The 25906-nt window shown below is 38.2% G+C and overlaps 1 protein-coding gene across 5 annotated transcripts in view; it reads right to left on the reverse strand.

The window, feature by feature from the left end:
• Positions 1 to 25906, reverse strand: part of SPATS2L (spermatogenesis associated serine rich 2 like) — a 132411-nt gene that overhangs the window by 12950 nt on the left and 93555 nt on the right. For all 5 annotated transcript variants that reach the window (XM_048952988.1, XM_048952986.1, XM_048952989.1 and 2 more), the window contains exons 3-8: positions 24558 to 24619; positions 13796 to 13904; positions 9773 to 9822; positions 8605 to 8845; positions 5982 to 6182; positions 5429 to 5564 (exon numbers count right to left, since the gene is read on the reverse strand). In XM_048952988.1, coding sequence (XP_048808945.1) covers positions 5429 to 5564; positions 5982 to 6182; positions 8605 to 8845; positions 9773 to 9822; positions 13796 to 13904; positions 24558 to 24596 — 776 coding nt within the window. In that variant the 5' untranslated portion in view covers positions 24597 to 24619. The remainder of the gene's footprint in view (positions 1 to 5428; positions 5565 to 5981; positions 6183 to 8604; positions 8846 to 9772; positions 9823 to 13795; positions 13905 to 24557; positions 24620 to 25906) is intronic.

A 25906-nucleotide genomic window follows, 5' to 3' on the forward strand; every position in this document is an offset into this window, starting at 1 on the left:
GAATGGTATAGCAGTTGTTTGTTATAGGTGCAATTCACATTATCCTTTCAAAACTCTTTTAAGCCCCAGAAATTTGTAAGTTTTCTCCTAGAGGTGCTTACTAAGCTCCACTGCTTCCTTAAAACAAGCATCTTTGTACACAGCTTGAGAATTTTTTTTTTTTTTTTTGAGACTGAGAAAAACATAGCTGTCACCTTCTGAAGGACTGAAGTAGGGGTCTTCATCTGGAAGCACCCACTGGTGGTCTGGCAGGTGAGGAGCTCAAATCACAACACAGAATTCAAATCGTCTTTTCTTGAGGGAGAGAATGTGACGCACTGTTCTCCAGTGACTTTGTTCTGGCAGTGGGCTTTGGAACAGAGCCCAGTAGCACCCTTAAAGATGAGTTGGCTAACAATCTGCTGACAACTCAAGCAAGTTGTAAAATAGTATGAGAGAAGTTAGTGCTGCCACGGACTCAGCTATATCTAAGCTGAGATTACACATGAATTCAAGCAATACTCAACTCCATCCAGGAGATCTGATTAGCTTATGGTTCATCACTGCCCTTTATTTCATGTATCCATTTCCCTTGTAGCAGAACACACCTGATCCACAGGTGGAGTGAAAAGACAGCCACAAAACAATCCCTACTCGAACTGCATATTTTACAGAAGAACTCACATTTCAATCAGCAACCCAGAACTGTGCCTGTCAAATGTTAGCACAAAGAACTAGAACAACGTGATAAGAACGTAAATATAAAAACAACGTGATGAAAAGAAACAGAAAACCAATCAGGACCTGTAGCAGGTGATTACAGGCTTCATGGGAATACTGAATGGCCATGTTTCACGACAGCGGAAATGATACATGAAGTTTCCTCTATAGCACTAAACACTGTAAGAAAAGGTGTTCTTACAGTACAAGGTGTTTTGCAATGTCTCAGTAAGCAATATTCTTCCAATATTAGCTCAATTGTGCTTGAATGTTCACAGTCCTTCAAGGTTATTTGATCTCTGTATTAGAACAAGCACAATGTTTACACAGCAAATCACATTACATGAATTTTCATTCTGATCACAAACACAATCTGTAAGCAGCTAAACAAAAGACAGTAAATCAATTTCACTGGAATTGTTCCTCTCCATAGGGCACCATCTGGTCATAGTAAATGAACCCCAACAGATTTCAGTTCTTCAAGTTTGTTATATATTGCTCTATATCTATCTTTGCTAATATTATTCTCTCCAGCAGCCAGCTACTATAGTGGTTACCGATAAAGCCATTATAATTATATCTCTATTTTAATTTTGCTTTGTAGATCTCTTTACAATCAGTTAAGAATTCATTATCATAAAAACTTACTTAAACTTGATAACTGACATGGAAAGGCATCTTGTAAAATAACACTTTAAATTTCATTTATTTACAAATGAAGCATCACTTGAGAATTTTACCAAGCTTCAAGAACTGTGCGAGTTGCACCATGGCTTGTTAGAAACTGGGAAGTTTTAATATAAATTTATCATGGATTTCTTTCCTGTCTGAGTCTCAGTTCTGATTCAGTTACAGGTATCTCAGAATTGTACTGGTTTTATACAGTTAGCCAAAATGCATTCTGGGATGGCAGAAGGCTGTGGTTCCTGTATTTGTGCTCCTGATATTCAGGAGAGGTAACTTTCCCATCCTGGAAAGTCGCAAAGAAGAGAGAGGCATTCGGCTCTTGGAATCTATTAACGTTTTTGAGATTATTCCCTCTATGTATTTATGAAGTCAGATTTCTCCTTAACACAACATTGAGATCAGAAAGGGCATATTCACTTCCTTTTTTTTTTCTTTTCCCCAAAATAACATGCACAAAAACAACAATTAGTGCACACAGCCCAAAAAACCATGCGCTCACATTCTGCAGAAAAACACACACCTAAAAATGACTAGGTAAGAAAAAAGGTAAGAAAAGACATGAGGCCACACAGTATGATGAGACAGTGAAATCTACCTTCCCAAGTACAGTAAAAAATACATATATATGAGAATTAAGCAAGTATTTGTGAAAGACTAAGGAGGTCAGGAAGGGGATGAATCCCATTGTTTCAAGAGATCCATCTGTTCTCTCCACTAATACTAAGCCAAAGAAAGTAATCCCAAATTGCTGGAGATGGCAAGAAAAAAGCAAGCACAAGCTCCAGCTGCTGTAGCTCTGCAGGCAAGTGGCCAGCCTCAGGCCAGAGCTACTCTCCTGTCCTTCCAGACCCCCCAGGAAGTGAGAGTAAGGCTGGGGGGCTTAGCTAGAAGCGCTGCTCGTTAAAGGTACCCGAAAACAAAGCTGGGATCCAGGAAACCTAAACTTCTGGTTGAATATTTTTCCTCTCTGCTGACAAGGTTACAAGACTGGATTGCACGACTGATGAGCAAACGAACTGCAAGAGGATTTGAAAATCTCTTTAGACACATAAGGACTACAAAACGTCAGCTGAAGGACAGACACATAGACAGAAAACTAATGAGGACTGCCTGGAAATGCAGGGACTAGCACAGAAACTCAACTCACTGTAAAACAATACCAGCCCTGGCCTTCCCAGGCATCTGCCCATACTCTATGCTACAACACCTCTAATGAGGAAAGGCCTTCATCCAGCACCATTGAATCTGGACTATAGGAAGCACAAAACCATAATCTTTACAGTTCACCAAGTAGGGGTCCCAGTAAGAGGATGACACTGTTCTGCACTTGTGAGCACCAGCAGTATTGCTTATCACTTGGCACTGAATCGTTATGTCCTTTTAAATGACACATTTCCCCCATTTAACTGCTACTCTGCTTTTATTCTAAATTAGCAGCAGCAAACTTGCTTTATCTTCTCCAGACATACAGTATATGCTTCCCTGAATGCATCTGAATATATTTTTAAATTGTTAGCAGTGCCAGAGCCCATTTTTCTTTTCCAGTATTATACCAGAGATAATTTTTTACCCAGACTATGGTGAAGCTTTCAAGCCCTTTTTGTTCTTTCTTGGTGCTGGTTTTCTTGCTTTTCATAAACCACTGGACATACCACAGTGTTTGAGATGCAACAAGCATAATAGGCTTGTCTTTCTTTGTTTGGGTTCTGCACACAGAGCAATTAGATCTGTCCCTCTCTACACTACAGAGTGCTTTCCATTTGTGGTTGGAAGCAGACTGTATGGACAAGCAGCAGATGTTTCTTTTCAGTCCTCCATATGACTGTGTGGATGCCCAATATGTACAGATTTGCTGGCAAAAGGTGCTATGTAGAATAGTGGCTCCATTTGTGCTTTCCTCACTTCACTCAAATTTCCTGGGGCTCTCTTTCTATCCCCAAGGTGACTACTCAGACTCTGTAGAAGAGTGAGAACACAATTACAGCATGAGAGTTTTAACCTTGGCAACAAATGCCTCAAACACGATTGAGAGAGGAGTTGACTGAGTTTTACTGATCCTCCCTGCAACTTCAATAGCTTGTTGTTCTTCTCTTCCTTGTCCTACCCTACTGTATGATGGGGCTGTGCTCCGATACATTTTGCCTTCAAACAGTAACCAGGGCAGCTTATATTCTCACTCATACAGAGGTGCACCTGATGCCCACACCCCTCAGACTGATTGCATGGAGTAGAAAAATTGACCCAGGCAGGACTGTCAGAAGGATGATCTTCATAACTTTCAGGTACAAGTCCAAGAAAGAGTGCCCATTCAGGCTGCATTGCTTATCTCTTTCTTAGCCTTAGAGAAAGCAACACCACAGTAGTCCTTGCAAAAATGGTGAGGAAGAGTGCCAGGTCACAGAAGCACACCAGCCAGGCACATGCACATGGATACATAAAAGATCTCTCACAGAGTAGGGGCAAACTGCCCCTGCCTGGTCGTGTCCATGTAAAATGCTGTGGTATTTTATGCTGTGAGTTGCAGGATTCCCCAAGAACTTTCATAAAGCTTTGTAATCACTACCAGAAAAAAGATCAGATATCACTGTCATGCTTACATACTTCCCTATCCTTTACCTATCCTTGCTTTTGGTTACTGCATAACATTCTGGGAGCACAGTCAGCTGAATTGCTTCATTTTCCCTTGACAGACAAATTGACACAGTGAAACTCCCATGCCCAAGGAGGGTTACAAATATGCAAGAGGCTGAATACTCAATAATCTTATTCTCACACTACCACTAATGACGTACTGTTGAGCTTTTAAGTAGGGAAACTGTCATGTGCCCATGAATACCTTATTGAATATATGAAGTCTGAAGCTAAATGTATCATTGAATCTAGTGATTTTTTCCTGAATGTAGTGAGTTTATAGCAAGTGGAAGCAAGTTTTGATAAATCAGGTGCTGTAGACAGCTCTTCCCATCTTTTTCAGAGATTTGTTTCACAAGGTCACATTAAATATCCAAGAACTGTTTTTAATTTTCACCAAAAATTAAGTAACACATTTTGCTGCTTAAACCATTTTTCCCTTCATGTATTTGAACAAAAACTTGAATACTAGACCTCTATGCAGCTAAAATCAACAAAATCCACACTGAAATTTCCATAAGCATGCCCTCACATCACATTCTCCTTGTTGTATGTAATGTTGTGCTCCACACGTAAGATGACTTCATAAGGCCTGAATATTTGGAGCACAGGTCTGTTATATTCTAGAGCTTCTGACAGACTCTGCTATAGCAATTCAAGTACTAGATCTGGTAGAAGGTGGAACTAAATGAAGTTTTTTTGCTTATTTTTCATCATTTTGAGTCAACTTGATTTTACATGGTCCGTTTGGATCATTTTGTCGCTTCTTCTATTAAGCTCACCTACTAAGATAACAAATTTCAGTACTAGGTGATACGTTTTAATATTTTTTCAGGCTAAAACATGAATGTATACAAAATGAGTAATTTCAGTTCTGAATCTAATAACATATCCACTCCCCATGCAATATTAGATCAGGATAACGCCTATTCCACAACCAGAATAACTACTTCTTAAATCTCCAATTAACTGCGAGTACATGCACACAAGATTAGGCATACGACACACTATGATTTTAACACTGTTGCAAAAAAAAAAAAAAAAAAAAAAATTGAGGACAAGAGAAACTACACAGCTAACGAGACCCAAATGTCAGATTACTCAGATAAAATGTCAGAGCCATCTGAGCATAAGCAGTGAATGTTTTCTAAAATCCTGAGAGAGCACATCAACAAGCTACCACAAAAAATGCAAATGGACAATGAAATTCACTTAATTATTGTACATTAACAGTGTAATTTTGGAGCAATCCCGACAACACTAACCAGTTTTGTACAACTGCCAATTACAGCCCATGCTCATTTAGCTCGGAGATAAGAGCAAAGTTATTTCTGTTAGACAATGAGGTACACCAACAGCTTGGTCCCTTACTCTTAGGTGGTGCTGAGGGACCTTAAACTGAGTTACCTACCAGCTGTGTAATTCTGCAAAAGCAGCTTTGATCTTCTTCACTGAATTATCTACTTCCTCTTTGATCATCATACGATATCTAGTTAGAGAAACGGTGCAACGCTGTAAGTCTTTTACTGATTTTTCAATGTTTGGCCCTAAAACAAAACAAAACAAAAAAACAACAAACAAAAATAGCAGAAAAGTCAGAAAGCTCGTTTTGGCTTTTCTGAATGAGGGAGCAGGAACAATATAACATTATTTGCCCACTGAAGTCCACACGCCCATATTTTCCATAGTTCTTCTATGATATTCTTAAATTCCTAAACATACACACTCAAATTAATTCCTCAAATTAGGTAACTGTCAAAGTAGCCCTAAGAGTTCAAATTATTCATTTCAAGTTCAATATAATTTTAAATCAACTATAAATTGTTCTGCTCATTTTTATTAGACTGAATGTGATTTTACTCCCACTTTCCAAGGCATCTCTCCTTCACATTCTTTTTATTGTAGAGGCACCAGATTTCTGATCATTTTATTACACAATGACCACATGAACAGACTTGCTTTACCTCTTTTTTTCACTGAATCATCTGGTTTTGTTTCAAGTTGGCTTGTAGCATTGGATGATTTAACTGAGGAAGATTTTGACTTTGGCCTGCCTAGGTTACCCTGGAATTGAACTGATGACTGAAGAGGCTCGTGCTGTTCTACTCCATTCACAGCCTTTGGGCTTAACTCCACAGACACTCTCTGACGCTCACGTTCTTTGCCTGCAAGAAAACAGTAAGGTACAAGACACAGAGTTACAAGATTCTCTAGCAGGTCTTGGATTCCTTGAATGAAAACATTAAACAAACAAAAAAAAAGTGTACTGAAGACATCTAATACAAAGAGAGAGACAGAATAACATCAATAAATAGGCAGACCTAAATTAAATGTAATATCCACACATCCTCTCATACCATACTGTGGCAAATCACAGGGAAACACCAACCTTACTTAACAATCTTGTCCCTGCAGACTCTTTCAGGCAGTCACACTTTTATGGCTCTGAAGGACCTAATCTCAGTCTGCGAAATGATATAAGAAAGGCTTCAGCCTGCTATTTCTCATGGGGAGGAGAACATAAGGAGCTGTCAGCAGACACCTGTGATACTTCTATGGTGTCAGTTGTCTGAAGGTGAGACTGAAATGTCTACAGTAACATTAAACTGATAGGAAAGGAACAAAACCAAACAAGACCGACAATGACAAAACATAAGAGATTGCAACGCCAAAGGAAAAAATGTGAGACGATTGCTCTCTGGACAAGCTTCAGCACAGTCTGACTTCCCCAGAAACCAAGAAGGGACAGTTTGAGAATTGAAAGATCCTGTTCACTCTTCTCTTCAGTTCCACAAACTTCAGCACACATTTAGTAATACTCTTGTGCCTTTCGACCTCAAGAAAGTAGCTACTAAACTGCCTGCAAGACCAGAATTCTAATGCATCTGGTAGTGTTCAAGAATCTCCTAACTTCTCTGTAGTACACAAGTTACCAGGAATTTATTTTACCACATAAAGTAAACTTCAGAAATATTAAAGTTTCATCTTTCTTTTCTCTCCACTTCCTTTCCATTCTCTCCTCCCACCTCCCTCCTCTTCCACTATCTCTCTCTCTCTCTCTCTTCTTAGAAAGACCAGTTAGTAGGTCAGGACATGCCTAAAAGTTCATAAAAATCTTATAAAATCTTTATAAAAAGCTGGGATAGTAGGTATCATCTTTGACATTCATAAAAACAAGAAAAAAAATCTGAGATCCTTCTTGCCCTTAATATGTACAAATGTACAATGGCATCATGTCAAAGAGAAAAAAAAGATGACTCAGCCCCACTGTCACATAAAAAGACCACTGACAGCACAGCTATGTGAGTTCCTGAATTCAGGTTGTTCCCTGCTTGAAAACACTTCAGGGATGATTCAAATTTGACACGACAGATTGATTATATGTACCATATAATTTGGAGGAAAAGAATAAACAAATGTATACATGCTGCAGAATTAGCAGTAAAAATTCTTTTAATATCATGGAACTGCAGGGTTTTCTGGCTTGTGGCATATTGTATCCAAAATAAGCATGAATCCTCAGCAAGGGCAAGGATTATCTCTGACCTCCCAAACAGTTCTTCAGACAAAATGTCTTGATAAGTAGTTCTGCAATTTGGCTGCTATGCATTGCAGAGATTTTATTTAATTGACCTTTCATAGAGCTGCTCCTGCAGAGAAGGTTTGTTTTCATTGGTATTATCATAAACAGTAATTCTGTGCCTACTAGAACTCAGCAAGGAAGAACTTTGTGTTACTGCTCCCCAGAGCTTCTGATTCAGTATCTAGACCCTAGCAGAAATGCATGCATACTCAGCAACTATCAGATCACGCTCCTTCAACACTAAGGACTGGAGAGATACAAGCAACATATAAACACTACTTTTCTGAAAGAGAAGGCAGGCACTGGAATGGGCTGCCCAGGGAGGTGGTGGAGTCACTGACCCTGCAGGTGTTCAGGGACATTTGGATTTTGTGTTGAGGGATGTGGTTTAGTGAGAGCAAATGGTGATAGGTGATGGTTGGACTGGATGATCTTCAAGGTCTCTTCCAACCTTGGTGATTCTGTGATATAACTGTGATATAAGGCACTCCTTTCCCTGTAAGGGAAAATCAGTGGAGATCCATGTTGACTAACCTATTGAGGGATGAGATAAAAAAAAGGATGAGTCTGGACTAGGCAATAAAATTTTACAATGTGCAGCGGGCCCATACTGCCTGAATTACTTTGTCCCACATGAAGAACCTGATTACTTCTGTCACCATCTTCTACCACAGCCATTTTCAAACCCTGTATTCTCCTGTATTTTTATATGTCATACTCTGCATCAGCTGTGCCTCTCTGATTACAGTTTAAACTTTTGGCTCTAAAGAAGAAAAAAAAAAAAAAAAAAAAAAGGTATTTTGCAAGGATACTTGTTGCAAGACAAACTGTGCCCAGACATAGATCTACATGCACAGATTGAACAAATACATATATTTTGCACAAACATCACTGTCTGATATCCATTTATTATGTTCACTTGGTAGCAGTAAAAATTATGATCCTGATGTAAATAGGCTTGTCTGTTGCCAATTAAAAGGTGCCTTTGTCCCAGATGAACTGACCTGTGGTTTCTGGACAGCCTGGTGCTGATGCTACAAATCGTGAACTTTTGTTCTCCAGAGAAGAGGTTTCCAGTTTCTCATTGGCAGAATCACCACAACGGTTATCCTTAGAGCATCCATTCAGATGGCAGACAGGTGGTCTCTGGGGCTCTTGAGATGCCTTCTCAGACCCATCACTCTTATTTTTAGCATCCTTGTTGCCTTGGTGCTGTTTAGATTTGCTTCTTTTTCTCCTATTATTCTAAATTGAGAAATATTGAAAGAACAGACATTACTCAGAGCAGCTCAAAAACTCAATATATAACAGAGACCATATAAATACCAAATGATCAATATTCTTAAAATGCCATGTAAGTGTCACTCACTACAATGCGATTTACATACAGTGTATTATATAGCACACCACTGCATCTGTTCAGCTGAAAATACAAATAGTTTCAAATACAAACAGAAGACCCATACTGTTTTTCCTCTTTCTTCTAAACAGAACAGTTACACTGCAAAATGGTAAAAGAGCCTGGGCTTCGATGATGCTCAAATAGTTCCTAACCACCCTGGGGACACCCACTAAGTAACATGGACAATCCCTGAAGGCATCCCTCTTATCTGGAAGAATAGGAGCAGAAGACAGAGGTTAGCAACTGCTGCTGTAATTCTCCAACCCATAAAGTGGAGCCTCCAGAACAGTGACTCCCTGGGCTGCCACTTAGTATACTGTATATGCATCTTAAACATATCCTTGAGTGTCTGACCTGGGAGCAGCCCTAGTGCACACTCCTAATTGATTACTCCTATGCATATGTTATTCTTACATCCAGGAGCAAAACCTCTAGCACCAAGTGGCTGCGACTCTCCAGGGCACAACTGCATATTAAAAGTAGGCTGTTTGGGAATTTATTCTGTACTTGACTAGAGTCTGGCTTCTACAAACACTTACAAATGTGCAGTTCCAGAAACTCAGAACTCTGCGCTACAGAAACAGCAACAGATGAACAAGATGAAAAACAACGCACACGTTTGCTCTCAGGTATTCTGAACAGAGGCATAGATGAAGTCACCTATGTTAGCAAAGGCAGAAAAAGTACTGGCCAAAATGAAACTATTACATGCACTTGCAAACAGCTTGTAAATGGTCTGCGTGCTCTGATTTTTCAGAGCAAGTCTTTACCTTCTTTTTCCCTGTCATATTCCATTCTTTCAGAACCTGAGTTGCACTACCTAGAGAAAAGAGAGAGAAATCATTTCAACAGAAGTTCAGATCTGAGAAAGAAAATTTGTATTTGGAAACAGTTACCAGTTTCCTAGCCAGGCAGCACTTGTTTGTTTCTGTGAGCTTACTAATGCTGGGAAAACAAAAGGAGAACTGCTGCCTCCCTCCTTTTCACTTTCATCTTAGCTGATTACACTGTGGATAAGCTATTTGGCACTGCTGCTGTTTATGCTCTTCCTTACACGAAGTAATTAAGTGGGTGCTTAACTTAATGCACTAGCACAAGCTTCAGAAAATAAATAATGATTTCTTGAAAATCAACATTTTGTCTGAAAGAAAAGTATATCAGCACCCCACAATCACAGAATCACAGAATCACAAACACAGAATCACAAAACACTGCATAAACTAGGTTTCCCTGCTTCTCAAGCTTCTTCACAGTTTTAAATCGTTTGGCGTTCTGGCAGATGTTTCCTGCACATTATCTGCCATATTCAGGAAGCCCAAGAGCATAAAACTGAAGATTTAATTAGCATATAAAAACATAATCTTGTTGTCAGCTGCAGAAACTGTGCATCCTTTGGTCCATACCTGGCAGTAAAAACCATTAATCATAGTGAAAACAAATATGATTTTGTATACCTGAAGTTTTGTCTGCCAGTCCCAGCATTTGGTTAGATAAAATTTTCAGAACAAAGTGAAAACAGCCTTGGTCAGATCAGCTGCAGCTGGCACTTGGGAAGAAAACTCTTCTACATCCTGTTGCCACTGGTGCGTTTTCCTTGATTCTAAAGCTAAAAACCCACTCATGGAAGCACGCAGCCTGCCCTGGCATCCAGCATGTTACAGGCAGTGTCAACAATCTTAATCACACCAAGCTAGAACCTTTCTGTGTGAATTTAAGAATCCATTTTTCTAGTAAATACTTTACCATTCTGTGCAAATTGGTTTATATACTGCTATTCTTTTGCTCGTTTCGGGTGACATCAATGTTAAGAAGACTGCCATGAGTGGTTTAACTTGTATTCTGACAAAAACATGCAAGGTTTTCAAATGCATCAAAATTATTTTTCTATTCAAATAATCCAGATGTGAGATTATTTGGTGAGTCCCTCATACACATGGGAAGTGGTTGTATCTGTTTGCAGCAGTGCTAAGTCTGATTTGTTAAACTGTGAACACACACATATGGAATTCCAAAATCAAACTTTGCTTCCCAAACAACACAACAGTGCAGACAGAAGGTTAAGAAAGTTTCCATTGTATATGTAGCTATTTATCTATATTTAGTTATATATAATTATATATTATTATTATAATAAACATATATATTTAGTTATATATAATTATATATGTGTGCATACATATATATATATACACACACACACATACACACAGTATATACACATACACAAATCCATTGGTCCTTTCTTAAAAGTATGCTATCTTTAACAGAAGCTGTTCCACTACGATGAAATAAAACCACAGTTGCTGCCTTCATAACTCCATGCTGCTGAACACGCGCAGTTTCACTTGACAGCTTTGTTAGCTGTTTCCACAGTAGCATCCAGTGCTTTTTGAGTTGGCTGGCATTGCCTTCGTCCTACTTCTCTCAGTTGCCCTGTGAGTACTGAGCACAGTTAGCATTACTTCAGGGACTGACACAACCAACTCCAATGCTCTCCCTGTTAGAAATGCACTACCCGTGCAAGTCCCAAAACCTTTACTGCAATGCATGAGAATAACTTGCTTGAATACTTCTACAATGGAGCTGTACATAACTTCTGTTTAAGCCCATTTAGGTAAATGCTTACACAACAAAGACGACATTTTAACTACTGCTTTAAAACTCACATTTCACATAAATATGCAAATTCATAATATACAATATACATATGTCACTCCAGACACAAAGAATGATAGGAGATGACCTCAGAAATCTAAATTTGAACACTGATTCAGCATGCAGCATTAAATGGCTGTCCCCACATTATATGCTGTATGTAGCAGTAAGTTCCCTGTGATTGTGAGATATTTAAATCTTGGCATTTTGTCATTCACACGAAAATATGACTTGAAGAGCTATCTATATTCATTCTATTCACAGTAGCAGCTGAATGGACACACTTCCCTGGTGCCATTTGGTGCTTAAACAAATCCAGCCTTCTGTCTTTGAAATGAGGGCACTGTTTCCAGTGGCAAATATAGTCTGTTTCCAAACGCTCAACTTGAAAAGACTTCTCAACTCAAGACATAATGATGATCAACTAATAAAATTCAAAGGAAGGCCATTTAGAGGTGAGTTATATCACCTTAATAGTTCTTTTTCAAGAATTTTTTGTTTTAAATCTCTCTTACAAGGTTTACTTTTACCATTTGTTCCTCATAGCTAGGACAACATGTGGATAGGAAAGCACTTATTTTCCCTCAATACACATAAGATATTTGTGTTGACAAAATAGGGAGAAATATGCAGATCACTCCAAAAGTAATGCCTCCTATTTATTTCCATGGAAACTCCAACAGCTATAAAGAGTACAGTAACGCTATTTGATAGTGCAAATTCTCAGCTGCAAAACTATTTTTCAACAGTTGCAACCATCATATATGCATTTTCACCAGCGATGAACAAGAGCCCACTGTGCTCATAAAAATCTGCACCAGCTGACGTGGCTCACTGTTTCCCAACTGCTACAACAGCATTTCTGTGAGGAAAACTTTGTCTACACAGTCCAACTTCCACTGTTGTCACAACCACTGTTTGGTCTTCATAAAAGTTCAGCAAGTGTCACTGAATGTCAGCCGGTGCCATTTTCTCCACATGGAGGAATTCAGTGACACATCTTTGCTTCATCCACACTTCCATGTCAGACACCACCATTTTGTCAGATTGCCCCTCTGCTGCCATCTGTCACATAGCAACCAAGTGTAATGGGATACTGGTGGATTCAACCTCTAATGTCATACTACCAAGATTTGCCTCTGACACTATGGGCGAACACTGTAAAACAGGAATCATTAACTTTTGGAATAGGATTTTGATGCATTTGTGATTAGTTCGCTCATATCTGCTTTCTACATATTTTTATATAATTCTCAGTACATGATACTTTTTGACAGATACATTCCAGTAAATTAATTCAAACTAAAATCAAAACTATTCTGAACCAAAATAGCTCTGAAATAAGCAGCTTGGTGAGATAACTCATAATGATTCCCTAATGTTTTGGTATCACCAGGCCATATAAGCAGCCTCACAGTGTTGATTTGTTTTTTAAGATGTACAGGGCTTTTGAAACTCTGATCTTCTAAAAGCACCCTCAAGCCACAGAATTTTGAGAGGATTTCCTCACATTACACCAGTATTCCTACAAAGGGTTTCTTACAGACTCTGGGGAAGTTCAAAATTCTTGCCGTTATGTACTTACCAGAAAAGTGTTATTTAAATACAAGTGACCTTTCACTACAGCTAGCGTCATGATGCAAAATACAAAGCCAGATCAAGACTTTGAGCATCTCAAACTTTCAATGGAGTCTTGGTTCAGCCAGTACAAATATCAAAACTATTTGCAAAATTTAGATTGGGGCTTGAATGTCAAGGTATGCATCAAGTTCAGGGGTTTGTGGGCGCAGTTATCTGCTTCAGAACTATCCTCAATTTCCATTAGCAGTCTGTCTCCAGCAGTGAATCATCTTATGACATACACACTTTACAGAGCATTAATTTTCATCAGAAAAAGAAGGTCTGCAACAAAAATTACGCTAAAAAAAACCTCCAGGACAACAGATGAACAACCAGGTCAAGCTCATGCTGTGAAGAAACAAACATGCAGACAGCAGGATGAACTATAAAGAAAGAACTGGCAGAGTCACAATTATATGAATTTCAGAAGAACAACAAATATACACACTACAGGCAATGAATATTTCAGCTTGTAGTTAAATCCCTCATGCCTTAGTGCAAAAAAGTACTGTACTTACCATCTATGAAAGCCTGGACAGCCTTGTCTACATTGTTATCAAACTGCTGCAGCACCAGAACTATTTCATTATTGCTTTTGTTTGGAACAACTGATCGGATTGCATTGATCTGGAAAGAAAAGAAGGAAGGTAATAATACACAGGTTTATCATATTTTTTAAGAAAACACAGTATTGTGCAAGTGTCCATTTATATAAATGCTTACAATATACAATAATATACCCATATAAAGCAGTGTCAATCTCTTCACCTGCCTCCTGCAACAATTGGAAGCATTTTCTTTAAGAGACCAAAGTAGAGAAATAAAATCTGAAATCAGTACAGTTGCTCCAAATCAGCTGAGCGTCTCTTTTCTGACTATCCAGCACACATTTACTATTAAAAACCTGCTGCACTGCAGAAACTGAACTAGTAGCTTTCTTTGCCCCCTCTCTGAGGACTACACCTTTGTGTATTTTAATTATCAAATCACAATGTCATCATGCTAATTTCTGTTTGAGAAACACTATGGTCTTTTCACAATACTATGAACACACTGAATTGTGAAAATATAAACACATGAAGATATGTCTGTTGTGTGTAATAGAGCAAGGCTGGATTACATACTAAGAGTATTCACATCAGCTTGACTTAGCTGTCCAGGTAAATAGTGAAAAAGGAGCAATCTAAACTGTATGGCATCTTTACCAGTGGAAGCACCAGAAGGCAATTCAGATTTATGCTAAGATTTATTGCTAAAATGTTACTTTGCTACTTTACATCAACATCTATCCTCAGTCACTCTATTTTCTGTATACTAATATAAGCCATGATTTATTTCAAATTCTGTAATTGACAATGACTGAAGGCTCTGACTCATGATTCCTGCTGGATTTAGCTTCAGCACAGCAGATGGTAGATACTTGCGACGGATCAAGATTTCTAGATAAGTTAATCTAGAAGGTCACTTTCTAACTTCAGCAGACAAATTTAGTGACTCTGCTTTGGTAGAATTGACTTCACTCCTGTCCACCATCCTATCAATTACCTGTCTGCAGGTTCACATTTGTCCACAATATCTTTCAAGTAACAAGTTTAGCCTTGAACAACTCAGGCCAAAACTATTATTTATATAGTCTCAAAATTAGCAACTAGAGTGTGGTACAGGAGTCAAGTTGCTTCTCTCATTTTCCAAGGACCCTTCCCAAAGGCCCATCTAATCACGTGTCCACTGTTCTTAGCCCAAGGCTCAGCATGGTCTGCCCACAAAGCCAGGGTCCCAGCCCAACAGCTAGCTGCACTGGAGATTCTAGCAAACAAAAATATCATCATGTTGGAAGTTGAGACAGTCTAGGTGATCAAATGAGCTTCTGGCATTTCCAGGAACTATCTAGAAAAAATTGGTCTGGTCAAGCTTCTCTCTTCAGTTAGTATGAATATGAGAGTGGGAGGGAGAAAACAAAACAAAAAACAACAAACAAGCAAGCAACTGTGAGCACAGCTCTTTATGCACTGCGGGCATTCTAGGTGAAAACCATCTGAAATTAATAGAATGCAATGAGAAAACCCAAGAAAAATGAGCGTTATTCATTCCCTGATTGTGGGCACTAGTATGCTATTATTTATTGATAAAGCTGCAACAAGCATGAGCTGAGTTGGCTCCATACCAATAGAAGTTGGTGGATACACGAGTTCCAGCAGGCCACAAGCTGCTGTCCACTTTATGCTCGAGTTGGCAGTTGCCAAACATTCCCATCATGTGGACTACACATTCTCACAAAAACCTCCCCTCTCCTTTCACAGTCTTATGGTTCATCTCTCTACCCACTCAGAACTGCTTAAGCTGCCTGTGGCAATTACTTACAGAAAAATAGCAAAAGGAAATATTTAGTGTACTCCAGCCATTCCCATAAGCATGGGAATTCCACATGGCTGCTAGGTCCTTCTTGGTCATGAGAGGTCTGGAAGCCTTAAGAAGCATCTGGAAACTACAAAGTGAGGCCAAGACCACAGGATGGATCAGGAAACTTGCCACACCCTGCAGTTTGGAATTTTTTGATTAATAGAAAATCAAAAACTAAAAGCTAATTTGTTCTTGATTCCCCTAGTATTACAACCAAGCACTGAAAATGTGTGAACACGTTCTAGTTATGGAGATAATTCCCAAAATGTCAAATGAGTCTGTTAAGGAAGAACATTCACTAATACAGAGTGAAGATATTATGCCTATGACCAACTCTGCGGACACAATTCTGTTTTAGTTGGACATCATAAAAATTCCATTTAGGGGAACATTTAAGTACAGCAGAGCTCTATGGCTTCACTGCCAAAAAAGCAATTGCCTTTGTTGAAGAACTTTGTTGAAGTTTTCCTGTTGGAAAAGATATACATTTATTTTTCTCTCTAGAAAATAAGAACTTTCATAAGACGACTCTTTAGCAAATGAGTATCAGATTGTATAGTAAAGCATTCTGGACTTTGGAAAACCCAAACCAGAAGGTGATTAACACATAGTTAATCAGCTTCCCTTGAATATGTATGGATATTCACTTGATTATTAATGATTCTGCTTTCCAGATTTCTGCATTGACTTATCTGATAAGAGAGATGAAAACTAGAATTTCTAATCTGTAGGATATGCTATTAAGAAAATGATACATCTACTGTTCTGTTCTGAAACAACAGAAGCAGATACAAAACCAGAATTCCAACAGCAGAGAAATCACAGAAGGTTTTGCTTTGAAATATTTTGTCTCAAAATTTTTTTAATAAAATGAAATAAACTAGGCATGTTTTCTTTTCAAAGTCAGCCAGATGTGTGTGTCAGACATTATGTCTCCAACATATGCACTGAATACTTCATCCAGAATAAACTGGAATTGTGGAACACTTGCAACGAAAAGAGTCGGTGGTTTCTGAATATCCAAAAAATAACGGATAAATGGCTGCAAGTAGCAAATTCTAACAGAATTCTAACCTAACAGCCTACTTGACAGGAGGACAAGGACAAGCTGAGGAAGACAAGGTCAAATGACAGCCTTAACTTTATGGTCCCTAATATTTTATGTTTAGTTCTCTTACTCCATCTTCAAAACCTGTGTAGATTTCTACGTTCAAACTTGAGGTCTGTTTCTACATGCAAAATGTGTCCTATACATTTCTGGAAAGGAACGTGGAGATATACAAGAAAACACTGAAGGGAGAAATCGACAGCCTTTCTGAAAGCGTAAGTCTAGCATAAATGCACTTACACAGCTGAAGGTCATAAAAGCCCCATTGCAATCTGCAATGAAAGGCAGCTAAGCTGCAGGAATACTTGACAAATACAAGCTGACAAGAAGGAGATGCAGAGTGGGGCTGAATGTGAGCTGGAGCCATGCAATGCAGTATGCCAGGTTCTGCTGATACACCTGTCCTTTTGACAATACAGCTACACAACTGCTTACAAGTCTCCAACTGCCTGAGAAAAGTCTGTCACTCTTCAATCCACATAGCTGTGTGTAGTTCATTTTTATTAATGGTTTGATAGGTTAATATATCAGGCTGGGTATACATCCAAATTATATCTCCCTAAACTTACAGTAAACTTACCAAGAACATCTCTATCTTTTCAACACATAAACAGCACAGACTGAAACTGGAATAACCAAATACATTATGACTTCTCATCAAAAAACAAATTCCTTTTAAAAAACATATACCAGCCTCATGAAAAAGAAGAACCAAAGAACCTCATCCTATTGGTATTAAGAACCTCATCCTATACGGTATTAATACCGTATCAATACTTAACAGTCTGCAAGAACAAACTCTGAACATTAAATTTATTTCCCTGTATATGTGGGAGAACAGAGAGCTTTTTCGTACTCACTGAAACCTGATCTTAGAAAAAATAACATTAACAGACTACAGGAAAGTCAACTGTTCTAACAATTATGAATCATCATGTCTTTATCTAGTGTGGATTTTCAGAAAATCTGTGTCACCATTTTGGGTGCTAGACAAGCATCCTGGGACATATATCCTGAATCACAAATAATTGCATGGTTAACATCAGCATTAGCTGAGATGCTGTCTCTGACAATAGTTACACTCCTGAGCTTTTTCCTTCAGTGGCCTGACCAGATAATTCATTTCTTTCTTGGTTTAATGCTCAGAAGGCTCATTCAACATTCTAGTTTACAAAAGCTACTCTGAAGCTACCACAGATCTAAAATACAAAGCCCTTATCCTGAAAACTGCCACGTATGCTCAAACGTGCGGAAAGCAGAACTTCATTCCTTTTGGTCAGACATATTTGACTGTTTTTCTGAGGATTACTGCTCAACCACGTGAAATTTGACTGGGCATTCATTTGCTTAAAAAAAAAAAAAAAATTCATTGAAATTTTAACTGCTCATGCTATTACCTTACCTGAAGTCCTTGTGAGCACTTATCTCATGAGAAGACCCTGACAAAGCAAGCCTGAAAGGAGATACAGCCTGCTTCAAAGTTGTGAGAAGTTGTGACAACACCTACTCTGCACCCAGAGCCAAGCTGATGTTACTGCGTACTCATCCAAATCCTTTAGGTTTTCTGTCAAGTTTCAGATGGTTCCCAGGCAACTGTAACAACACAGAATCAAGCATTGCCTGCTGGCTGCTCTACTCCATCTGCTCCCCTTTGGCATCATCTCAAAGAGGATGTTTTCGGTGAATAAGTAATATATCCGGGGTTCAGAGAATTTGTTTAAATATGTGTGACATAGTGACAAACTAAACTTCTTTGCTGAAAGCTCATGGCTGTTCCGAAACCCTTGAACACATCTGCTGCAATCCCTTTGAAGTGATCCACTATTATGGCCACATACTCATTTAAAATACTTCTACTCACACTTGGTTACAAACACTAACACACATCTACCTTCACTGGGTATTGAACTATTAAGCTCAGCAGATTTTCTCTAAGTAGGAGCTAAATTCATTTTTCAAGTACAGTTATCAAAGAATACATAAATGTATTCTGATCCTGCTTATTCTTACTGTGTCAGTAGTAGATCTTTATGAGTACATAAATGGCGCATATAGTCACTGCAACTGGAGACAGGTAGCAGTGTAAGCTCTGCCTAGATTACAGTTCTGGCTGGGACTGACCCAAACCCTGCATGAAGACAAGAGAAGGAGAGCTGTCTACAGCACTCTGTTGGTTTCTGTAATTTATGAAGCATTAGCAGACACCCTGACAACATTAAACAGGAAAATGTATTTTCAGAACACCTCATGGCAGAAATAGTTTAGGTTTGAAAAACTACAGAAAAAAAATTTCATAAACACAGTTTGAATTTTCTGAATTAACAGAATATTATTTATTAGGACCCATTCTTCTAGAAGCTTCGCTAACTAGATTAGTTCATTGTGACACACTGAGCACATGTTTTTAACTTGCCCTTTGAGCAAAATAACAGCTTCGATCCGGTCTGCACCTCTCTATTTGCTATATGCCCCATTTATCACGTCAGATCACCTACCCCTGATAAGCACAAAACAAATTCTACTTGCTGCAGTAATCTAGCGTGGGCAAACATCCTGGATTTACAATGTCCTGCATCCTCCTCTGCTCTAATTTTTAAACTAATGAAATGGAAATCGGTTTTGAGAAGACACATATTTAAAAGAAAAAGTATATATAAAGAGGGTCTGGCTCAGTAAGACCTGTTCCACTTGAATAATGGCAGCATTATTTAGAAACCTAACTCTATAATATTCTTAGCCCAAGTTAAATAGCTCATCAAATGACAGAAGTGCATTTTAACCAACTCTGCTGCTCTTTGGACTAAGTCCTTTCACATCAACACGTGTGTATGAAACAGCTGTGAAGGTCAGCCTTAAAGAGACCTAGTGAACTCAGATTGGAAACTGTCTGCTTCTTGTAATGCGAGTTTTAAGATACTATGTTCTTTCCACAACAAATCCTATTATTTCCTTGTATGCAGCCCATCACTTATGAAGGCTACAGTTATGGTACTGAAATCCACCAAAGTATATCTGAATAAGATATTCTTCTTGCAGCTAATAGAACAAATCTGTTTGTCTGTTCCTACAGCTCTGATGTTTGAAATGAAAATAAAATCAAACAGCAAACTTCTCCGTGAAACTGCAGCAAAACTTTACTTCTAATAGAATCCCAAGAAGAATATTTTCATTTGGCTATTTTGCTTACACCAGTTGACACCAGATCTTGTTCAAACATGATCAGACACAGTAAAAAAAGATGGCTCCAACAGCAAGTTCAGAAGTTTGGACAACTCCCAATATTTTGTTGAATCAAAACTAAAAGCCACATGTGAGACCTGAACGGTTGTTCTGGGGAATGCCTTGTATTCACTCTCCTCGTGTTGGACGAAAACATTCCACCTGCTGCAGGAAATGAGCTGTTCATATTCTTCACTGTAATTGCTTCTTATCTGAAAGCCCCCACCATTCCAATTTTAGGCACCTTTTCTGGTGGTGTACTTGGTGAATGTTTGAATAATTCCATTAATTTTATGGGATCATTTTGAATTTAAGCCAATGAGTTTGGCCAATTTCATCCTTCAATCCACAGAAAGTTTCAAGTTGTACATACATGATCGGAACGATTTATAATTCAGTATTTAAAGACCCTGAGAGCAGAAAAAAGTCCTGAGATATACAGTATTTTTTTGGTACAAAGGGAGATAACCAGGAGCAAGAGAGATAATGGTATAGTCAGGGAAGGGTCATGACAAAAGGAATTATTCTGAGAGAGATCTTGATGGTAAACTCCTTGCACTAACTACATTGACACTGTAACCCTAGCTGCTGCTGCTAAAGTGCAGGGCTTGTATTATTTCAGAAAATCTGTGGACTATGTGCATGGAAATATGGTAATCAGAACTGCCCTGGCTCCACACATGAGCATCACAGCTGCAGAAGTCTCTGCCAACTGTGCAAACACTCATTAGGCTGACATCACAGACGAATATTTATGTTACTCTCTTGGGGAAAAAGTGGGGAAAGAGATAAAATACAATGCTTAACCTATTGACTTTATGAACTATTCCAACTGAAAAGTTATGAGTCAATTACACAAGTGTCAGTACGATACTAACATTCTTTTAAGACTCAAATTAGGATAGGGTTTTATAAAATCTGCAGATGTGAGTATTCTAACTTCAGTCAATATTACTCAAAATGTCTACCTCATCCATATGTCTCCTTTAAAGCAGTGGCAGAAGTTATACTTCCCTAATAACTAGAGGCTGATCATGGAAAGTACAAGGGGAAATGCCACCATTTAAACAAGAAAAGCAAACATTAATCAATCAACCAAACATTATGCCAAAATTTTGTGGACTCTCTACATTGTCAACTTATGTTATCTGCAATGATCAACTTAGAGAAGGTTCTATTTTCACAAAAAAGGAAAAATATTTGTGTGCAGACGCACAGTTCCTCAGATTTCAGTCAAGCCCTAGCAGGAACAAAATCTTATGTATACTAGCATTTGCAAGCACTGAGGTAGGAAAGAGGAAGGCTTGGGAAGGAATTGTATTCTATTCTATTCTTTTAAACGATAACTGATTGTATTTGTACTGATAGTGATGGAGCTCAGAGAAATAATTTATAAATTTCATTTCTGTTTCCCAAAAATATTCACCAAAAGGATGAATAACAATAAACACCAAACTCACTGCCATTATGCTTCGCAGAATGTCTGCTTTGCCCTGTACACGTAAGTTATTTAAGTGAGAAAGGGATCTGATTTACACTCTCTTGCCAGGATACCGCGAACATGTCTGCCCAGAAGTGCATGAGGTCTCTACATTTTGGCACTTCATAGGCAAATACAATTAAAGCCAACTCAGAAAGGTGCATCAGTTCACCCCTCTGCTCCAATTTCTATGGCGCAGCTCTGCAATAACATGAATGTGGCTTTAGAAGCCTCTAATTGAAAGACCCTGCACACTGCAAATCAAATTGGATTTGTGAAATGGATGTTTTATGTCCTGCCATGCCAATCTCACTTCAGAATGAGTCAGGACTGTCCAGTTGCAATGGCAGATTGACTGTGCTAGCTCTTTGGACAGGTATATGTAGATTACGAAGTTCATGCTGTTCAATTGCTAAGCCTCTAATCAGTAGCTTATTAGACTGTATTTTTCAGAATAAAACCCAGTGATTTTGCAGTAAGATTTAACTGCTGGTAACTTGGATTTTAAGTTTGGCATAGGGATTTAGGGACATTAAATGCTGGTGGAAAACAGCAATTAAAAGAGAAACTATTATAAATAAGTAGGTATTGATTCCATTATCTACCTGCTTTAAGATGTGTGTGCTCATAAATGTTTAGTCTTAAGATACAATCAAGAAATATCAGACTTTGCACAGCAAATATTACATCGTGCATAAAAATCCTGCTGCAGTTCTGCATTCTAAAACTAGCAAAAGACAAACAGGCAATTTATAAGATCCCACATTTGTATAACTGACTAAATTAAGGAAAGGAATTAAGCTAGATAGTAAATAAGCATAACTTGATAATTGATTTACTGAGTGGCAGTTTAAGTTTTACAGTAATTTATTCTGGCACTAGAGAACGAATGCAAAAATCCATCATGCTACTCAATACTTAAATCCTGTCTATTATTAAAGACTAAGGAATATTCTCTTCACCAAAATACACGTTGACATGCAAATCCTCAGCCACAATAATTCACTCAGCAGCTCACAACAAATACGAATAGAAAAGGACTCAAAAACCCGCAGGTGGCAGTGCAGCAGGTCAGGGAATGCTTCCTGTCAAGGAACATAAAAGCAAAAAGGTTCTACAACCTTTTGAAAGCAAAGTGAATAACTAGGAAAAGATGGACACAACAACAGGGACTCATTCCCACCTGAACTACTTATAAATCATCATTTGCTATTCTGTTTCCTTGGCAACTTCTTTCCTGTGGCAGGTAACAACAGTGTGTAACTTCTCTTCTGGGAAACGTAATTAATCTGAAGCTTGAGGAAACCTTGTTTCAGGATCAATAACTGTCACAGTTCTCGAGGTCTTTATTAACTAAATGCAGTGTCTAAGCCATTAAGTCATGATCAATTCTGAGAAATATGTTCCCCAATTGAGGAATTCCTTGTTTTATTCTGAACTCAGAGTGGAATAGTAAATTAATTAAAATCCGATTACTGACCTCTAGAGTTCAGGGCTATGTCTTTGAGAGGCTGTGGTGTGTTACATGTTATCTTAATTCTCTATCACTTACTGAGACTTCTCTAGTCCAGAAAGCCACATTTACAATATTTTGCAGGTCTTCCTCATTACTTTCCCTACTACTGGTCTACTGAATTGAGAAACTACAGTTTTGAATTGCAAAACCGAAGTTTGGGAAGTCTTTTATCTGCTGAACAATATTTTCTCACAGTTGGGAAAAGGGTTAATACAAGAAACTATGTTTTTTTTTTTTTTTTTCTTGTCTTTTCCATTGACAGGCCTACAGAGAACATTTCACATGCCTGACACGCAGCAGGATGCATGCAGGTCTTATGATACAGTGGAAGATGACTACATTTCTCAGTTTCACATTGCCTTCAATTTTCTGTATTCCCTTCAAGTAGGGTATTTTGTAAAACACACTTGATCCTTTCTTCTTGTGGAATTCCATGATGTGAATACACCCAATCAATTTTATATTGATATCTGAATAAATTTGGGCTTACTAACAGAATTAAGTTCTGGCCCTTCACATACATCACACTGTCTTAGAATCTGTCACTGAGAGCCAGATCATGCTTAATAAAGCAATTCAAGGAATCTATTAGCTTTTTTCTGAGCTTCCTAAATGTAAAGGTCCACATCTTTTCAAACATGAGACAAAACAAAATCTGGTTTTGTAAATATCCCAAAACCTTAGCTCCTTTTAAAATACAACATTGTGTTGTACTCCTACACTCTCCCTACTTCCTTCTTCTCCTGTTCTTGACAAATTCCCTTGTTTCCCATCTGCGTTGGTTAGGAATATCACTGAGGCACATTATCTCTATACAAGCTGCCCGCTGGGAGTTAAAAAAAGATTCCTTGACCTATCTGTAAACTAAATAGCACAGGAGAAAAACTATTCTAGAAACCCAAGGTGCTTTTTAGATGGTTATGCTGCTTATCTATGGTGGCTACAGCAACAGTGGGGTTCATGTGAGAATACATGCCCTGCACTGCAGCACTTCACATACAAGTGGCCTGCAAAACTGCAGTCCTAACTGCTTTAGGACTAACTCCTTAATGCTTCTGAAAGGCCAAGCAAGGCTCTAGCAGTAGCCATGTTACGGAGAGGATACACCCATACACAAAGAATGCAGTTAGAAGCAGAGTTATTCAGGTAGGAAAGAAATTCTCCTCTTTTCAGGCTCTGTAATTTGAGGAATTGCCTCTGAGTATTACAAGTACAACATTATTGGTTGGAAAATATTATTTCATAAGGCTGTGTTCCTTCAATTTTGTACTACAGCAACCAGCACAAAGTGCCACTCTCCACAGTATCAGCATGTAAAAGGACCACAAGAGAATAAAAAATATATACCTGACAAAACGTTGTCTCCTTACAGAAAAGCAAAATGTATTTCTCATTAGCCAAAATTAATATTCTAATCCTAGCAATACCTGTCTGTGTACTTAACTTCACGCACAGAGTTAATTTTAAATTAAGCATGTGAACAGACCTTGAAGGAGCAGGGATGAAATGTGTATGCAACACCATTTTGGTTTGCGCTGTACTGACACTTGTGCCTACCTTCTCCTTGATATTTACTGGAGAACTGATTTCTGCCATCTCTCCTCTTAAGAGAATGCTGTCTGTGAAAAGAAAAAAGCAAATAAGATGATTTTTAATCCCAACCTGACAAAGGTACACACATGTAAATTGTATTTATGCATTGGAGAAACTTGAGAAAACTTACCTTTCCTGCTCAATCTTGTAAAAACGATCAAAAAACAACAAACAAAAAATAACACAACAACAAACCCCAAAGAAGTTCAAATCTCACACTTTCTCCAGATTAGTTCTACACATTCTAAAAATGCTTCACAAGTATGAATCAGGATGGGAGGTGTATCATACTTCTCCCATCCATGTTTATGGGAACCCATTCGTTACTATTTGATACCTTTGAGGTTCAAGGAAGAGGAATACCTCAGATGACTTCAACATCTGTTCTCCCATTCACCAGAAATCCTACTTTTGCCAGAAAACTTCTCTGAAGATCCCATCTTAAAAAAGCTAAAAGTGCCATAAGGCAGAAAAGTACTGCATAATTGATTTTTTTTTTTCAAAACTGAATTATAGGATTTAACCACGTGCTTCCTTATTAAAGCTAAAAAGGTCTGAATGGTTAAATCCCCAAGTCTGTTCTGAAAATTTAGGCACATAATGGAATTTGCATGTGATTAAGAAACCCTGCGATATCCTATTTCCAGTTACTCAGCCACATAACTGAGAGATATTACACCACATGATGAAGAATTAACAGAGAAAGGAGTCCACTTGCCTAACCCCATTTCCATCAAAACCAATTACCTTAGATTTCAATAAGAAACAAAACTTGAATCTTCAAATGAAGTCACACATGAAGAATCACAGAGAAGATTAAGCCAAATGATACAAAGGAGGCTTAGTTGCTAAGCTCAATTCCTTAGCACACTGATAAGAAAATATGTCATACATAAATGACAGAGAATGAAATCTTAATTCTTTCCAACTTTTTAAGCTGAAACACTTCCTCCTTTTTACCATTTAAGTCCTCTGCTGCTATGTAGACTGATAAGACTTCCCACAAATAATCTAGATCTCTTAAAGCACTTCAAAAAAAACCAACACCTCCTTAAACTCCAGCTTTGGGACACAGCACTCTGGGGGTGTTCAAACTCCAAATGTTTCTATTACAGAACTTTATAACATGACATAAGTATTTTCACTTATTTTTCTATGCACATGTTTTCTAATTAAAATTATGAGGCTCAACGAATCACATTTTCAAACACAGCAAGACTTCATGGTAAGCAGGAAAGAGAAAGCATTTTTGAGTTTCAGTCCGATGGAGAGTAGATATCACAAAAAGGGTGCCAGAAGAAAACAAAGGAACA

Source organism: Lagopus muta, chromosome 8 (genome assembly GCF_023343835.1).
Source record: "Lagopus muta isolate bLagMut1 chromosome 8, bLagMut1 primary, whole genome shotgun sequence".
Lineage (NCBI taxonomy): Eukaryota > Metazoa > Chordata > Aves > Galliformes > Phasianidae > Lagopus > Lagopus muta.